At 40.5% G+C, this 17094-nt stretch overlaps 1 protein-coding gene across 1 annotated transcript; it reads left to right on the forward strand.

The window, feature by feature from the left end:
- Positions 1–3415: 3415 nt before the first annotated feature.
- Positions 3416–15732, forward strand: LOC140343913 (thymus-specific serine protease-like). Its single transcript, XM_072430811.1, has 9 exons — positions 3416–3555; positions 7528–7709; positions 9360–9459; positions 9616–9746; positions 10680–10823; positions 11239–11286; positions 13105–13368; positions 14358–14507; positions 15686–15732. Exons 1-9 carry the CDS (start codon positions 3495–3497, stop codon positions 15719–15721), a joined length of 1116 nt encoding a protein of 371 aa, XP_072286912.1. The 5' UTR covers positions 3416–3494; the 3' UTR covers positions 15722–15732.
- Positions 15733–17094: the final 1362 nt, after the last annotated feature.

Genomic DNA, 17094 nt, shown 5'->3' on the forward strand with positions numbered 1-17094 from the left:
GTTCCCTGTGCTATTACCATAGCCATGTAAATCTGTTGTTTAAATGCGATGTGTGAACAAGCATGCTGGTGTGGATTTACATTGTACAGAAAAAGGCCTTATATCCAAACAAAAGGCATAAAATTCCCACACGAGTCACACAATGCATTCAAGTCCTTTATTGTAATAAAAGCACATACACAAGGCTGGAGAGGATACACTTTCATTAGTGAAGCTGGGTAATCCAACAAACCTGGAATGGATTTCCTAAAAGTCATATCTATTCGTTAGCTAATGTTTTCAATCCTGGACCAGATGAATTCCAGGTTTGCTGGATCACCCAGCTTCACTGATGAAAGTGTATCTTCTCCAGCCTTGAAGAGCTTTAATGAATCAGGCCTATTGTTACCAACTCTGAAAATAGTGCAGGGAATACTGGTCAATGATGTTACACAGGATTCCCTAAGCTATTAACGCACTTACCACTTTGTTGGAAAGGGTAAGGCTTCGTACACACGTCAGATGGTTCTTGTCTGATAATCACCTCGGCTGATATTGGACGAGAATTGGATGTGTGTACGGTGCTCGTCCATCATTCCGATGACCGTCCTGGAGGATTCACGGACCATAAACAATTGTAATGGAAGTGAAGGGGGAGAGAGTGCAGTAGGATGCCACTCTGTCGCTCTCCCCCTCCCCTCTCCATAGATCAGAGCGGTGCTGTATGTACAGTGCTCGTTCATGCATCGTGCAGTCTTTTGTCTTTGGAAAGGATCGTAAAAGATCATTTCCAACGACAATGATTGCACGTTTGTACCCAGCCTAAGGTCCCTGTTGTATTTATTTCCATGGATTTCTGGTCACCCTCTTCAAGTGGATATTTAAAATTTTCTACACATGTACAATGTGATAATTTTTCATAGAAAGCAGTCTAGTTTGATCAATCTTTTGTACACATGACTTGTGTTCTTCGATTGATACCCAAATACTAGTTTCTTATGATCGGTTGGTTGCTGATTTCCATTCAGATTCACTTCAGATCTAATTGATTTATTGGATCAGAAGTGAAAAGCACCCTGTGTAACTGAAACATTGGCCTGTACATGCGCTTTTCCCCCCTCTATTCAATCCAATGGATAATCCAAACTCTATAGGAGTGATTGAAAGTGTAATGCACACACCTCAGCCTGGCTTGACACGTGGCTCTGTAACATCATGTGCAACATGTAAGTATAAGAATTACAGGGTGAGCTTCAGACACAGCAATTAGATACATATATTATTACACAGTATATACCATCAACATATTAAGCAGCGCTGTACAAAGTCCATAGTTATGTCACTAGCTGTCTCTCAAAGGGGCTCCTAATCTAATGTCCCTACCATAGTCATATGTCTTTAATACAGTCTAAGGACCATTTTGGGGAAAGTCAATTAACCTAACTGCATGTTCTTGGAATGAGGTAGTAAACTGGGGTACCTGGAGGAAACCCACACAAATACAGAGAGAACCTACAAACTCCATGCAGATAGTGTCCTGGTTGAGATTCAAACCTGGGACCTAGCACTGCAAAGACCAGAGTGCTAACCATTGAGCCACTGTGCAATAATATAGTCTAAGGTCAATTTGGAGGGCAGCCAATTTACCTAAGTGCATGTATATTTGTAACAGTACTGAGCGTGGGGTAACTTCAGCCTTTTTAGTGGACCAATGACTTGTGGTGGAGGCTGTTATACTGCAACCGGCAATTTATTGGAGGAGTCTTATTGCCATTGGCCATAATGCTTGTTGGTGGAGACTGGGATATTATTTCCCCTGGCTGTTGTTATGTTGGTAGGGAAGGGGGGGGGGGGTATTTGTACCACCACTGAATAATGTAAAAGAGTGTTGTATACTCCTGATAATTGCACTGCATATTACATAGATCTATGGGCAGCACAGTGGCTCAGTGGTTAGCATGCTGGCCTTTTCAGCAGCAGACTACAGGTTTGAATTTCAGCCAAGATAGTGTTTGCAGGTTGTCCCTGTGTTTGCATGGGTTTCCTCTGGTTTCCTTCCATATCCCAAAAACATGCAGCTAGGATAAATGTCTTTCCCCCAAATATTGACCTTAGACTGTATTAAAGACATATGACTATGGTAGGGATATTATTAGATTGTGAGATAGCTATTGACATGACTATGGACTTTGTACAGCGCTGCATAATATGTTGGCGCTTCATACATACTGTGTAATAATAATCTTGGTATATACCTTACCTTGACCAAAAGGTAGCTAGTTTATGACAAGTATATTCTTTGTATGTTGGTTAGAAAGAATGAGAAATTCACATGTGAATTTCTGCAACTTCCTCAAAGGGACGCATTTCACAGAAACATCTGCTTCATCAGGCTTCTTACATCATTCACTCTGTAAGTCTGACGAAGCAGAAGTTTTTGTGAAATGCGTCATTTTATTAAGCTGGGGTAATTTACCCGTTGATTACCTTACGCTTTGTGACTGACATATTATTATTATTATTATTATTATTATTATTAATAATAAACAGGATTTATATAGCGCCAACATATTATGCAGCTCTGTACATTAAATAGGGGTTGCAAATGATGGATGAATACAGACAGTGACACAGGAGGCGGAGAGGACCCTGAGCCGAGCAGCTTACAATCAAGGAGGTGGGCATATAAAATAGCTTCATTTTAAAATTGTTAAAAATATATTTTGTTTGTTTTCCTAAATACTTTAAAAAAATGATGCTCTTAAAATCAAGAGCAGAACATCTCCAATAAAACTTTTTGGGGGATCATTGGGCAGAGACCAATCAGGGAACTTCAATTACCCCCAAATGTATTACATGTTACTATAGGCGCCATCTAGTGGCAGCTGACGGGATTACACCGGAGTGGAATTAACTCTCCTCGGTTTATATGCATGGGCTCTCCGGTACATGGGCCTGATAGATGGACATGTGCACTGTACCGGCGAAATCGGGACAGTTGGGAGCCATGATTAGCTGCCACACGTTGCAATAGTGCAATGCATTATTGCAAACAAGCCTTAAAACACATTTAAATGCAGAACAGCTCTTTAAAATGCACCATAGACAATATTTATATCTGAATTAGGTCTCAGATTATTATTTGTGGCACTATAAGACCCAGCAGTGTACAATAGCCTGCTTGTTCCTGACATGTCCTGTATGAAGTTCTAAAGCATGCAAGGTATGTGTAGTGTCTATTCAGATTTTATGATTTCTTTTTGTTGCATGCTCGTCCTTGTTCAGAAGTCAGGCAGTTACCTTTTTTGAAAAAAAAGCCATGGCACCCCCTTCATTACATTAAATGATTCAACCAGCAGTCACATGTCTCCCGCTGTACACACAAGCTGAGTGTGCAAGTTATCAGCCAATCAGAAGTTGGCGGGGTCATGTGACTTCCCTGTACTCATGTGACCACAGGGCAATGAATGCAGATGTAAGAAGGAAGTTTGGAAATTTTGTTTGTTTCGTCTGTGATGGCCGGACTGTGTCTGCCCCTGCTGCTCCTCCTGCCCCTCCTGGGGCAATCTGATGGGGGTGAGTAAAAAGAAATAGAAAGTCACCATTTTAAAACGCTTTTCCTAATTGTGCCACTGTTATAGAGATGCAACAAGTTTTGTTGAACATTCTAAATTTTGTGAGCTTTGGGGAAAGGATTGCAATTTGTTCACATTGATTCTATTCCTGATTTATTAAAGCTCGCCAAGGATGGAAAGGATACACTTTCATCAGTCAACCTGGGTGATCCAGCAAACCTGGAATGGATATCCTAAAAGTCATTTGCTAGCAAATGTTTTCAATCCTGGACCAGATGCGTTTCAGGTTTGCTGGATCACCCAGCTTCACTGACAAGTGTGTCCTTTCCAGCCTTGGAGAGCTTTATTAAATCAGGCGCCTAGGTGTGTAGTTTCTAGGGAATCATAAAGTTCCCTTTTTTCCCATGTATATGGTGGGGGGATGCATTGTAGTTTTTGGATATTTGCATTATGCATGTGGTGTGTCATCGTCTGTTTTGTATCATTTGTTTCCGTTAAAGTGGGAGTAAACTAAAAACAAAAAAATCCCACCTACCTGTAATCCTGCAGATCCCTCAATGCCGCTGGTCCTTCTTGCGATCCGGTCCAGCAGCGTCCTGGGATTCCTCTTTGTCCCGACGCTGCCGTTTTCTGTCTTCTATTCCAGTCTCGTTGCTAGGTCACTCGATCTCGCACTGCGCAGGTGTTAGATTGGGCAATGTTGCCGCTGTTAAGGGAGCCAAACTTACTGCGCATGCGTGATATCGTCATCCCTTTCCCCTAGGTGGATAAAATGCCCCTTGTGCCCATGCCTAAGATCCGGGCATACGCAGAAGGAGCAGGCAGAGCCTCCCGGGATGTGTGACGTGGGTATCCAGGAGGCTCTGTGCTCCCATTACGCTGTAGTGATCAAGACTTAAAGGGGAGGTGCTGCACCCTTTTTTTTGTTTTACTTAAAAACAAAAAAAACATTTTTACTTTATTTAGAAAATTTGTCCACCCTTCTATGGTAAATAAAAATGTTGAGTTTGGGTCCGCTTTAATTGAATAGGAAGGTTTGCTCTGGGCACTCCTCCCACATTCCAAAAACATGCAGTTAGGTTAATGATATATGACATGGTAGGGACATTACATTGTGAGCTCCTTAGAGGGTCAGCTAGTGACATGACTATGGACTTTGTACAGCGCTGCGTAATATGTTGGCGCTATTTAAATATGTTATTAATAATACAGACTAAACCTGTAGGCCGCCATGGTTTGCTTATACTAATCAGGGCAGTTTTGCACATAAGCAGACCTAATATATGGTTAGGGTGCCGGGGTTGCCTTCATGCTCTTTTTCTGCCTATCATAGGTCTCCTGGTGCCAAGTTTACTTCCTGGTAAATGCTCTGATGTGGCATTAGGATGCCCAGGGAAGGAGAGAGTTAGGTTCAGTGGCCATGTACATGAAGGCTCAGGGCTTTCGGAGAAGACAATGCCTCCTACCAACACCTTGTGCTAAACATGGCACTGCAACTTCTAGGAGCTGCCTGGATCTCACATCAAATCATTCTAGGGTAAGGCTGGGTACACACACTCAGTTATTTTTGTTGGAAAGATTCTTTCATGATCGTTTCCAGTGACAAACAACTGAAAGGTGAACAAATGAAGACCATTCCAGAGAGTTGGGGAGCTCTAGAAAAGTCTTGGAGCCGTGCGTGTGATGAGGTTATGAGTGAGGAAGTCATTAGTAGGTCATTGGAGGAGCGAAGAGAGCGGCAGGGGGAGAATTTTTTTTTACTAAGTCAGAAATGTAAGTGGGACAATAACTGTGGAGGGATTTGAAGGCAAAGTACAGGAGCTTGAATTTGATTCTCAGGTGAAATGGAAACCAATGGAGAGAACTACAAAGAGAGGCAGCAGAAGAGGAGCGGTGTATTTATCAGATTGATGGAGAATAAATAAAGGAAGTTCTCTGTTACATTCACTATCAGCACTTTCTGTCAAATTAGAACATAAGTCAGAGGAAAGTGTTGGCCTGAACTCATCTTTTCACCATTTGTTACACAGTATAGAGTTTCCTACACAACTTCTGAGACAAATTACAAGTAGCTCCACAGACGCGTGACTCAAAGTTTGTTATCAGATAAAGGAGACCAAGTATGACATTATATCTCGCTTTTCTGTTAACCATGAGAAATATTCCTTCCCCAGATCAGAAATGTAAAGGGAAGTACACGTACTGGATAACGGTCACCCGAGATGAAAAATCTAGCATGTGTACAGTGATCCTCTATGGGCCGTGGGGAAACACTAAATGACCACTGTTACTTTCTATAGAGGAGAACGCAGCAGGGTGCCTCCCTCTCGTGTCCCCCCTCCCCCCTATCCTCTCCATAGGATTGGGTCGGTGTGTACATCACTGATTGGTTCTACTGGCACTGGAAAAGAGTCTCAAACATCATTAACATAAATTAACTATCTGTACATAACTTAGATCTTGGTTGCATAAAATTTCTGTTTGAAGATGGCAGCACAGTGGCTCAGTGGTTAGCACTCTGGCCTTTGCAGCCCTAGGTCCCAGGTTCGAATCTCGTTCTCCTCCCTCCCCTCTCAGCAGAACGGCGCTGTATGTACAACACTCGTGTACCCAGCCTAACAACTAACGATCTCCCTTCCTAAGCCGGGGGTGTCCTGCATCGTCCCGACATCCATCCCGGACCCGAAGCGTCAGGCACTGCCATCTTCTCCTTTTCTTCTGGGTTCTTCATTCCATGTCCCTCATCCCAGGCGCGAGATCCGGTGACATAGGATGAAAAAAAAAATTGCTGATCCCACTGCACATGCGTAAGATCGGCAAAGTTTTCTGTTTGCGTGAAAAGGCCCCTTCTGCACATGCCCGAGGTGCTCAGGCGTGCGCAGAACGAGCATCCAAGAGCCTCCCGAGATGCCTGACTTATGTATCCCAAGAGACTTTGCACTCCCATTCATTCTTGATTGCCTAGGGTGTTGCAACAGAATTTTTACTTTACATAAAAGGGTTGTCTACCCATTTATGTAAAAAGAAATTTCGGAGTTTGGGTATGCTTTAAGTCAACATAAATAACCAAAAAACCTATAGATCAGATCAAAGGTGGGTAACCTGACCCTAACAACTAACCATCACCCTCCATTAAATCAACTCTAAAAGTCACCATTAAAAAAATAAAATGCTAAATGGAACAGCATAAAAATATGAAAGAACTTTTGCTTGAATTTTACTTTGAATAAATCAGATGGCTAGAGAGAAAGGAATAAAACACAAAGAAGAGGGCACTCTGTAGGGTCAGGGATGTTCGGGGATCTCTGTATTCCCCAGTAGCTGTAGTTTTCTAATGTTATGCTTGTTTATTGAGCAGCATAAGGCAATGTTTTAATTCTATTTTTCTATATTTCAGCAAAATCTATTTTGTTGTCTGCCAGTTTATTTTTTCTGTGTCAAATCTGACAACATTCATTAAATTTAGTGAAGAAAACGTGTAGAAAATGTGTGGCTTGGGGTAGCATAATATTCTAATGTTTCATAACTAACAAGGAAGAAATAAGAGAAGATTGGCATTAACACATTACCTGCACACTTGATATAATTGTTTCCTGGGGCAGCGGGATGTAGTGAAAAATCTGCAAAAGTAAAAAGCTTGCACTCTACATGCCCAAAACCTAAAAGTTAAGGAGACCCATTGGACTGAAACACTGGTCCAGCATATGGTTTTGTTTTTTTTCATCCTGTCATTGGAACATTCACTTACAGACCTGCCATACACGCTGTATTAAAGACAGTAATTCACAGAACACATGCATGTATCCAGTATACATGTATCCAGGGATTTAGGTACACCCGTGGACATTCTAACTTTAGCACAGGTGCGGTTTCTGTATATCATACCCTTGCTGGCTGTTCTTTAGGCTAATACTACAGATTACGCCATTACTTTTACCCTATCTTTAATAAGTTTTCTCTTCTTATTCCCCAGCCTGGAACCAGAGACAGCTCCGAATGAGGATTCACCAGCTACGAGAGGTTCAGTCCTTTAAAACTTTCTACAGTCGTCTAGGTATGCCGAAAGGAGTTCCTTCCTATGCACCTGCAGTTGAAGGCTACATCACACAACCTTTAGACCACTTCAACCGAAGAAACAATGCCACTTACAAGCAGGTCAGTCAATGCACATAATAACCGTCAATAACACATGCATTGGTTTGGTGCTTTTGCATCGGAGCTTTCATTGTACTCCAAGGCTGCGTATATACACATAATTATTGCCTCTAGAATCAATCCTTTATGATCATTTCCAGGGACAGATGAACAAACGAGCACAGTACACATTGCCCAATGGAGAGCAGGGGGGGAATGAGCGAGAGGGACCCCACTGAGCTCTTCTTCCTTCACTGCTATTGCAATGGTTCATCATAGGCCACTCATGGATGTGTCAGGATAGATCCATGGACGACCCCAAGCAAGCTCTGTATGTCAGATTCTCTCACACAAAACAGGCCTGATCGTTCGTATTGGGTGAGAATCTTCTGATGCAGTGGTCGACAACCGCTGAGGGATAATTTTGGTGGTCCATGGCTCCAACCAGTGCGCCCCCCCAGGGAGGGCACAGCGGCCAGAGCCGTGGACTTTGCCCCCCGTAAGGATCGCAGGCTCAGGGCAGTGGTTGGGTTGTGTCTCTGGACAGGCTCAGACCTGCGATGGGAGAGTGGGCAGGTTCTGGTATCATTTCTTCCCCTTTGAGTGGCACACAGCTCCACGTAGCCGGTAAATTTAGTTGTCCGTGGGTCCGAACCACTGATCTGATGTTTGTGCATAGCCTAGGTTCCCAACAGGGGAGCAAAACCAAAAATTTGAGTTTAGGTACACTTTACCAGAACTCAGAATCTCTCACCCCTCTAAAGACAGAAACACTTTCAATAAGATGTATTTCTTAAAAGCTGCAATTTTTTTTTAAATCTTCTTAATTTATGGCGATGTTTGTTTAGCCTGGAATTCATCTTAAAGCAGGAATGAAGAGGACAAAAGTATGCAGCTTCATATACATAGGGGGAATGGATGGTAATATTGGCTTTATATATAAACTAGAGAGTTCAATGTGCTGGTCACCAAAGCTATTGCAATTTTGTCTTTAGTTCAGAACAATATTCTGTATAAATGAGGACTTTTTTTGCCAAGCTAGTGTCTATTCACACCAGTGGTAATGCCCCCATGTTTAACATGTTACATTAGGCAGCATATTCACTTTAAATTGGCTGTTAAAATACTCTAAAACCTGAAAGCATATTTTTTTTAATGCAAAGTGACTTTTGAAATGAATAGATTACATACACAGCATGCTTGATTTGCTACCATTTGTTGCAGTAACATGCTCATTTTACGGCATCTTGCTGCAACACAATGGTGTGAATGGGTGAATAATGCTTAAACTGATTTCCAGTATTGCTCGGGGGAAATATCAGTTGTCGAATTACCATGTACCCCAGTGTTTTGGTGTGCCACAGATCTCAAGTGTATGCATGTCTAGGCACCATAAGGGGCATACTACTTAGCAATAATGTTGGTTCACTGACTTTGTGAGCACCCACAACTGTGGATCAAAAGTCGTCTATACACCAGTGCCTAAAAATTCTATCAAGTGGATAAATAATGTTTAGATGTATTCATATCATAGATTCATATCAAGTGGATATATAATGTTTAGATGTATTGGACCACTTGGCTTTTTGCTGTGACCATGGCTTCCCAGCTACTTTTATCTGATGCCTGTGTGTTCTTAGAGCCAACTTCTGCCATTTTTTTTTCATACAGAGGTACTGGATCAATGAAGAGTTCTGGCAGCGTCCTGGTGGACCCGTGTTTCTGTTCATAGGCGGAGAAAGTGCTGAATCTGAATTTTCTGTCTTGGCAGGTTGGTAGAACATGGCACAACAATCCTATCCTTAAATATTCACCTACATCATAAATCCATAGCTTAGAAAATTATGCAAGCCTGGGATAGGGCTTTGATTGTGTTCATCTGGAGGTATAAAAGAATATGCTGATATGGACGTTGTGTTTTATCTAGGAGAACATGTTGAGCTGGGACAGAAGCATCGTGCACTTTTGGTGTCCCTTGAACATCGCTATTATGGCGCCAGCATCAACCAGGATGGCCTCACCCTGGAAGGGATCAGATTTCTGTCTAGTCAGCAGGCGTGAGTATTGCAGCACGCTGGTAGGGGGAGAATCTTTCCTTACTGGGATGCTATAACTGGTTTACTCCACAGAGTTGTTCTAGGCCAATAATGCAGAAGGTAATAAAGCCTCTGGATTAGAATGACAGCCAGAAATATAGTATTTTTAGAATGGGGCAGCACTTATGACAGCCTCCAGATTATATCTGCACATATTATATGTAGAGTTAAGGGTAGACTTGGCCGGTTTAGCCTTTTAAGAGCTATTTTTTTTTTTTATTTATTTCTTCATTGGGATTCGTTTGCAAGGACTTTTTTTAGTGGGTCAATTTATTCAAAACAGTTTTAGTTTATAATAAAAGTCAGTGGATTTACTCCCTAATATCTCTCAGGGATGTATTCAGTAAGATCCCATCTATTTTCCCTATGTGTCAGTGTACCTTTAGCCCGAGATCACACTTGTGCGGTGCAGCATGTGACAAACATTGGTTCACTGCAGTGCCATTAGTTCAAAATGGCACCCCATCAGCCAACCTGTGGTGCACCAACTGTACATTACCATGATAACAGAAATGAACAGAAATAGGAGCATGCACTTTTATGTGTGCTTCCATGAGGTGTCAATGGAGGAGTACAATGCACTTCAATGCGAATGCATAGATGTGAATCTGGTTCTAGTTCCGTACAATTCACACAGTTCTGGTTCAGTGCAATCCACACAACCCTGCCACATATAAGATATTCAGTAGGTACCACCACCATTCAGAACTTGCATCTCTACAGTTTTCTGCATCACCTCACCTCATCAGCTCCTCCTAGGATAATCACGTTATTAAGTGCACCCTGTTGGCACCCACAGTATGCATTTTTGAGTGTAGGGAATTCAGTTAGACAGATTTCTGGTAGCTTTACAAGCAAAATTTAAAACCCTTGAATAATGCTTGAATAAATATGTAAAGCTAACACTTCACTTAGGAGTGCTGCTTTAGCAATCTCTATGTCATGTCTCGTTTTGTTGCAGTTTCCACATTTGGTTTACGCAGCTGTGGCTTCTTCTGCTCCCGTCAGAGCAGAGCTCAACTTCGTAGATTATAACAAGGTATGTGGAACACATTTCCAATGTTTTAGCAAACGTGTGTTTTTTATATATATATACACACACACAAGTTTTTTAACTACATCTACAGTACAGAGTGTACCCACACTAGAATTACAGATAACTATGGATTTTTCTGAGAGAGCATAGCACAAGCTGTTTGACTTCAGACTCTCTAGAGCCACTTAGACCTTAGCATGTGCAAGGGCTCCATGTGCAGAAAGCTTTGATCATGCATTTACAAAGCTTTCAGTCAGTGACGAGAAGCTTTTTATGAAACCTTACGGCTTAATTGAACTAAATAATAAAACATTTAGTAGTCTCTGACTTCTAAAGCTAAAAGATGTTTACAGACACCCATTTGTTTTTATAAAGAAAAAAAGTTTGCATGGTATTCATTGTGTTTGTCTGTTTACAGGTGGTGGCGTACAGCTTGTCAGACCCAGTCATTGGAGGATCTCAAAAGGTACAGTGCCTGTAATTGTTCAAAAGCTCCGTGCACCCACTGTTAGGAAGATCTGACATGGCTTTAATTGGAATGTAGACTTTGCAATCCTTTTGTTTAAATTAAAGCTTGCATAAAAAATATATGTGTGTGTATATGTAAATATATAAGTGTGTGTGTGTGTGTGAGAATGCTTCAACAATCTGCATCAGTTCTGCTGTGCATGCCTTCTAAGAAATAAATACATATATAAATAAATATTGGGACATGGCAGGGACTCTAGGGTTAACTTCTGCAGCACCACCCAGCGAGTCCTCCCCATCAACAGTAAGTTTTTTATGTATAGATTGTAGTTCTATTTGTAAAACGGGGCAGCTATATTTGTATGTAATGTACTTAGGTACATTAGGTTGATGCTTTGCAGTGCTACACAATGATTGCACTTCATCTCATACAATGCAAGTCAGTTGATTCATTGAAATCCATGCACTCCTTGTGCAGCTTATATCTTACCATAATAGTTGTTCAACAAGAAGTTTAAATGAGGCTGAATAAAATACATAAATGAGGCTGAATAAAATACATAGCTGCAACAATGGCAAATCTAAAAAGTTTTATAATTAATCACTAGGCATCTACAATCTGTAAATAAACATTTCCAGGCACTGGTCCCTATGCCAAGGCAAAAAAAGGTTTATAATACACATGACAGCTGGTAGCATTCATGGTGGCTTTCAGTATGGGCAGCTCCCGTACCCACTAAGGACCAGGAACAAGTCAGCATGGTTTATGATCATCATAAAGGCTGTCGTACAGTTTTCTTTTACTGTGTGCTGTCACTTCACAATTTTCTTAACTTTTTTGCTGCCAGAGCTTTTTTTTTATTAGCATACCTTAAGATTACCTAAACTCTTCCAAACATAATAAATATAAGATCAGGACCCTGTAAAATTAAAAAAAAAAAGTAGTAGCCAATAATATCTTATCATATGTGCACTGCTGTTTACCGAATTCAGCTTTTTAGTAAAAATTAATTTCTGCACATAAAATATAATCCTCATTTTTTACAAAAATATTAAAGATAAGGTTGCCTGGAATACATGGGTACCTGAACCATAAAATGTCATAAATGCCTCTCCTTGCTTGCCCACATATTTTTGTTCCTAAATGTTCATAGAGGTATACATGTACACCTTTGTGTATATACCTGGCCAGTGCTCAACTCAGAAATTTTTTTAAGCCGGGTGGGAAGAAATTGTAGGTGGGTGGCAGCCCCTGTATTGTGACCAAACTCTTTAGTAACCACCCAAAAACTGCCGGGTGGGTGCTGAAAAGTGCCGGGTGGTGAGCCCAGCTAAGAGGGCCTGGGGAGAACCCTGCTGGCATATATTCTATGCTGCTGTGCCTTCTGTGCACATGAAATTGACAATGGACAATGTCTGTGCAAAGTGTATGGTTCAGCCACTTCCAGCAGGTTCAGTCCTCAGCATGGTGACAACACAGAAGCATTCCATAAAATAACGTCCCTAGATAGGAATCTCCATGGCAGGATCACCAGACATAAAATCCTCATTCTGGGTTACATCCAGGAAATCCTCAGCTTATTCTGTATCTGCTTTGTAAATATTTGTACATGGCAAATGCTTTTCTTGCTCACAGCATATATGGACTTTGCTCCACTGCACCATGGCTGTGCTTATTTGTCCTTATTTCTTGCTGAAAGTCGGTGAGCTCTGGTCTAACTTGAAAAAAAAAAAACTTTCTATAAGGGAAGTGAGTGTAGTATTTACTTGTATTTTGTGTGTTAATCCTAAAAGTCCTGCTTTGCTCTCTTTGTAGTGTCTGGACAAAGTGAAGGAGAGTTTCCAAGCAGTAGAGTCACTTCTAAAGGCGGGAAATGTTACCCAGCTAGAGAAAGATTTCTTCTCCTGTTCTCCTCTTCACCCACCCTATGATTACACAGAGTTTGTCAGCAATCTGGCCGACATATTTATGGGGGCTGTGCAGTATAACAATGAATCTCCAGGCAGTGATGTCAAGGCAATCTGTGAGCACATGATCTCCGCAGACTCTGCTTATCAAGGACTGAAAACTGTAAACTTGGTGAGTAAATACCATTTATAATATGATATACCGTGTAGTTGTATGGTTCTCAGTAACCAGAAATACTGGTTTTAATCTAAATAGAAAGTAGAATGGGGCACTATGCAAGGTAACATCTTTTGCCTCCAACTCCCCCCATCACTTCAATTGATACTAATTTAAGAACATGGGGGTCTTTTAGGTCTATGTCCATCATTTTTATATCCACAGCTCAAAGTGTATTATAATAGTGTGGTGGTCTGTGTAAAGAATAACTTTTACACTGCTGGCCAGTGGGACCAATGTCATCCTTATAGATAGCCAAAAATTTAATTGGTGTCTGTTAATTTACCTGAGAGGCACACATTCTCCATGGCTCAAGGAACCCACAGCAACCTCTGGAGGAACCCTAGGGTTTCATAGAATCCCAGGTGCACCCCGGGTGATCTAGAATGTCCCCTAGTATTGTAGAATTGTAAGCAAGGCCATGGTTTGGGGAAGATGATGCAAGACTGACAGTACATTGACCTAGTATCCTCTCTTAACACTCTTTGCAGCTGATTTCCAGCTCCTCCTTTTACATGCTTAGTGTGGTAATAGGCACCAGAGTGCCCTGTCTGCCACCCAATCAAACAGCCCCATGACCAACATTGTTTCATCCCTTTTAATGGCCATAGCTGGTAGCCACAATACTATTTTTTAAGTGGTTCTACCTTATTCATTGCAGTGTAGACACATTGGGCCTTATCAAAGCTCCTTAAGACTGGAGAAGATAAATTATCATAAGAGAACCTGGGTGATCTGCATTATACCTTTAAACTTGCATTCCACCCATAAATTAGGTAAAAAAATTAATGCTTACATTATAATGTTATTGCTGGCTAGATGACTTGCCCAGTAACATGTTTACAGTTCAGCAATCTAAAATAGAAGTTGTGTGTTGTAGAGATTTTTTTTATTTTTGTTTTACCGCTATATTGTAATTTCATCTGATTTCCTATACCTTAATAATAGGTGATGTAGATCCATGGCACGCACTTAGTGTACTGAAGAACCAGTCGCACTCAGAAATCGCCATCTTCATCAATGGAACAGCACATTGTGCAAACATGAGTCCATCTCGCCTCACTGATCCCCCATCTTTACAGAAGGCCAGAGAGGTGAGAACATAACAAATTTATGACCCAATCATTACTTTGATTAAAAGAAACTCTGCAGAGCATTAGGTTTCTCTTTTTGTTAGTTTTATTGTGAAAGTTCCTTTTTCTCTTGTCCGCTTCTGTAACCGTAAATGTTTATGATCCCTACATCTTTTTTTCTGAACATATCTTTGGCATACAACAAAACTTTGTACCGTAGTTTAATCCACAAATTGATTCTCTCTTAATTTTTGGAAATAAGGTTGTACTGTCCTCAATATAACTACAGTGGTACCTTGGTATAAGTCCTTAATCCGTTTCAGATCCTTGGACTTATACCAAACAAATTTTTCCCATAAGAAATAAATGGAAAATGAATAATCCGTTCCCATGAAAATCCTATTGTTATTGGCATAATATACATTGATGGGGCTGTATAAAATAATTTAAACACTGCTTAATACTAAAATACATAAATACAAAACCAATTAGATGAAATAAATGAAAATTTACCCTTTCATTACCTTGCTGAGAGGAGTTGAGTGCCTACTAGGATGCTGCTGAGAAGGAAGGAGGAGGAGATGTTATGTAATTCACAGAGAGTTATAGCGCAGGTTGTTCAATGAATGGTAGCATCTGGCATACTGACGCTTGTGGGCAGTCTTGGTTTTTTTCGGGAGAGATAAATAAGGGTAGGACGCCGTGTTATGACTAATTTTGACCAATACAAGTTGTAGCACAAAGGTTTTATACCAAGCAAGAATTTTCATGTCCAAACAGGACTTAAACCAAGTTGGACTTATTCCAAAGCAGACTTATACTAAGGTACCACTGTAATTTATCTTCTTTCAGATCCCTAGAACAATAAAATCCTTTTGTCAATTAAATGAACATCTAAACCAGCCTTCTGCCATCTTGAAATAACTTTCAGAACTTGAGGGAACCCCTGCTATAATTATCATATCACAGCTATCTTATCAGAGCTCACAGTACATTAGCATGGTTGTCAGTAGGAATTACATTGCCGGCAATTGGGAAGAATGTAACCCTTATAGATAGCCAAATAGATCATTGGTGTCACTTAACCTGACCCAAGAGGTACAGATTGCTCATTTCTGGAGGAACCCCTAGCAACCTCTGGAGGAACTCTGATTAGGAAACAATAATCTAAACTAATTTCCTTTTTATTTCCCCTGCAGGAAATTGCTATGAAAATTGCTGAGTGGCTGAAATGACCAATGGAGGATCCTCTGATGTCCACATGTGAGCAGGTTGGGGTAGTATTTGATGGAGGTTTCCTCATTCCTCACACACTGCATACTGTCATCTCTCCAAAAAATGAATATATTGCTACTGATTGGAAGTGTTCTTTATGGAGATTGTGCAATAACCTTTTATTTTACCATAGTGTACTTTGTTTTACTTGATGAGACAAACAAAGGAAATTTTTTTTGAACCTATGTAAACTGCCCAATGGCATTTGTGACCAATAAGTTTGTTTAAACATTTTAACTGATGTTCACATGATGTCCGTGTATGGAAAAATAAGAGATCATTGTTGAACAGAGGACATCCAAAAAAATCCACTCGTTTGGCTATTTTAATACCTTTTGATAAAATTTGCAGAAGCAACCAGACTTAAGTGTTAGTGTTTAAAGCAATTGAAGTGCTATGTCTGATATTTCACACTTTTATTCAATCTGAATGTCTTATAATTGTTTACACTTTAGATGTGACTGTTGTGATTGTGTGTTTTTTGTTTATCTTGCTGACTTGTTTTATGTTCCTTGATAAAAAAAAACGAAAAGAAATAAAAGTTTTTAAAAAATAATTATTATTAAAAAATTTACCAAAGTATTTTGTGTCTGGTTTAACAACTTATGTATTCAACATAAACATTCTTGTGCAAGGAACACTGCTGGGTTTGGGAAGAGTAAGATGAACCCTGGCCTATATTTTCATTATTTATGAACCCAATAGACTTTTGGCGACGTACACACGTGCAATATTTGTCATTGGAAATAAACGAATAAGGACCGATCGTTCAATAATCGTTAACAAATAAAGTGCACAACGACGCCAATGAACGAGGAATGTTCCTGGAAACTAACGACCATCCTGGCAGATCTGTTTGGGCGACGATCGATCACTATCTATTGTGTGTACGGTCGTTCAGTGATCGTGGATTGTTCTGCAGTACACTTTCTCCAGTACATCACTTCCTGCATTGTTCAACCGATCGTATCTAGTGTGTGTACATTATTGGTGGTTTAAATTTGAACAATCATATCGTTTCAGCATGTACAGAATCGTGCACTATACGATCCTGCATGATCGTGAATAATCATTGATCTATCGTTGGTCGTTTGTTCTCTAATGACAGTTTTTGCACATTTGTACCTAGTCTGTCTTTTTCTTTGCACAACTTTGCTATTATTAATCATGTCTTTAATAATATGGTAATGGGAACAAAACATGTCACCAGAAGTAGAATCTATAACCTTCATTGGTGGCTCAACCGCCTCCCTCCTATATACTACAGCTTACAGTGAAAAGTTACAGCAAACAAGGCTGTGCTGCCAGTCCAGAAGGCAGTGGCCAGGACTAG

This window comes from Pyxicephalus adspersus, chromosome Z, assembly GCF_032062135.1.
Source record: "Pyxicephalus adspersus chromosome Z, UCB_Pads_2.0, whole genome shotgun sequence".
NCBI lineage: Eukaryota > Metazoa > Chordata > Amphibia > Anura > Pyxicephalidae > Pyxicephalus > Pyxicephalus adspersus.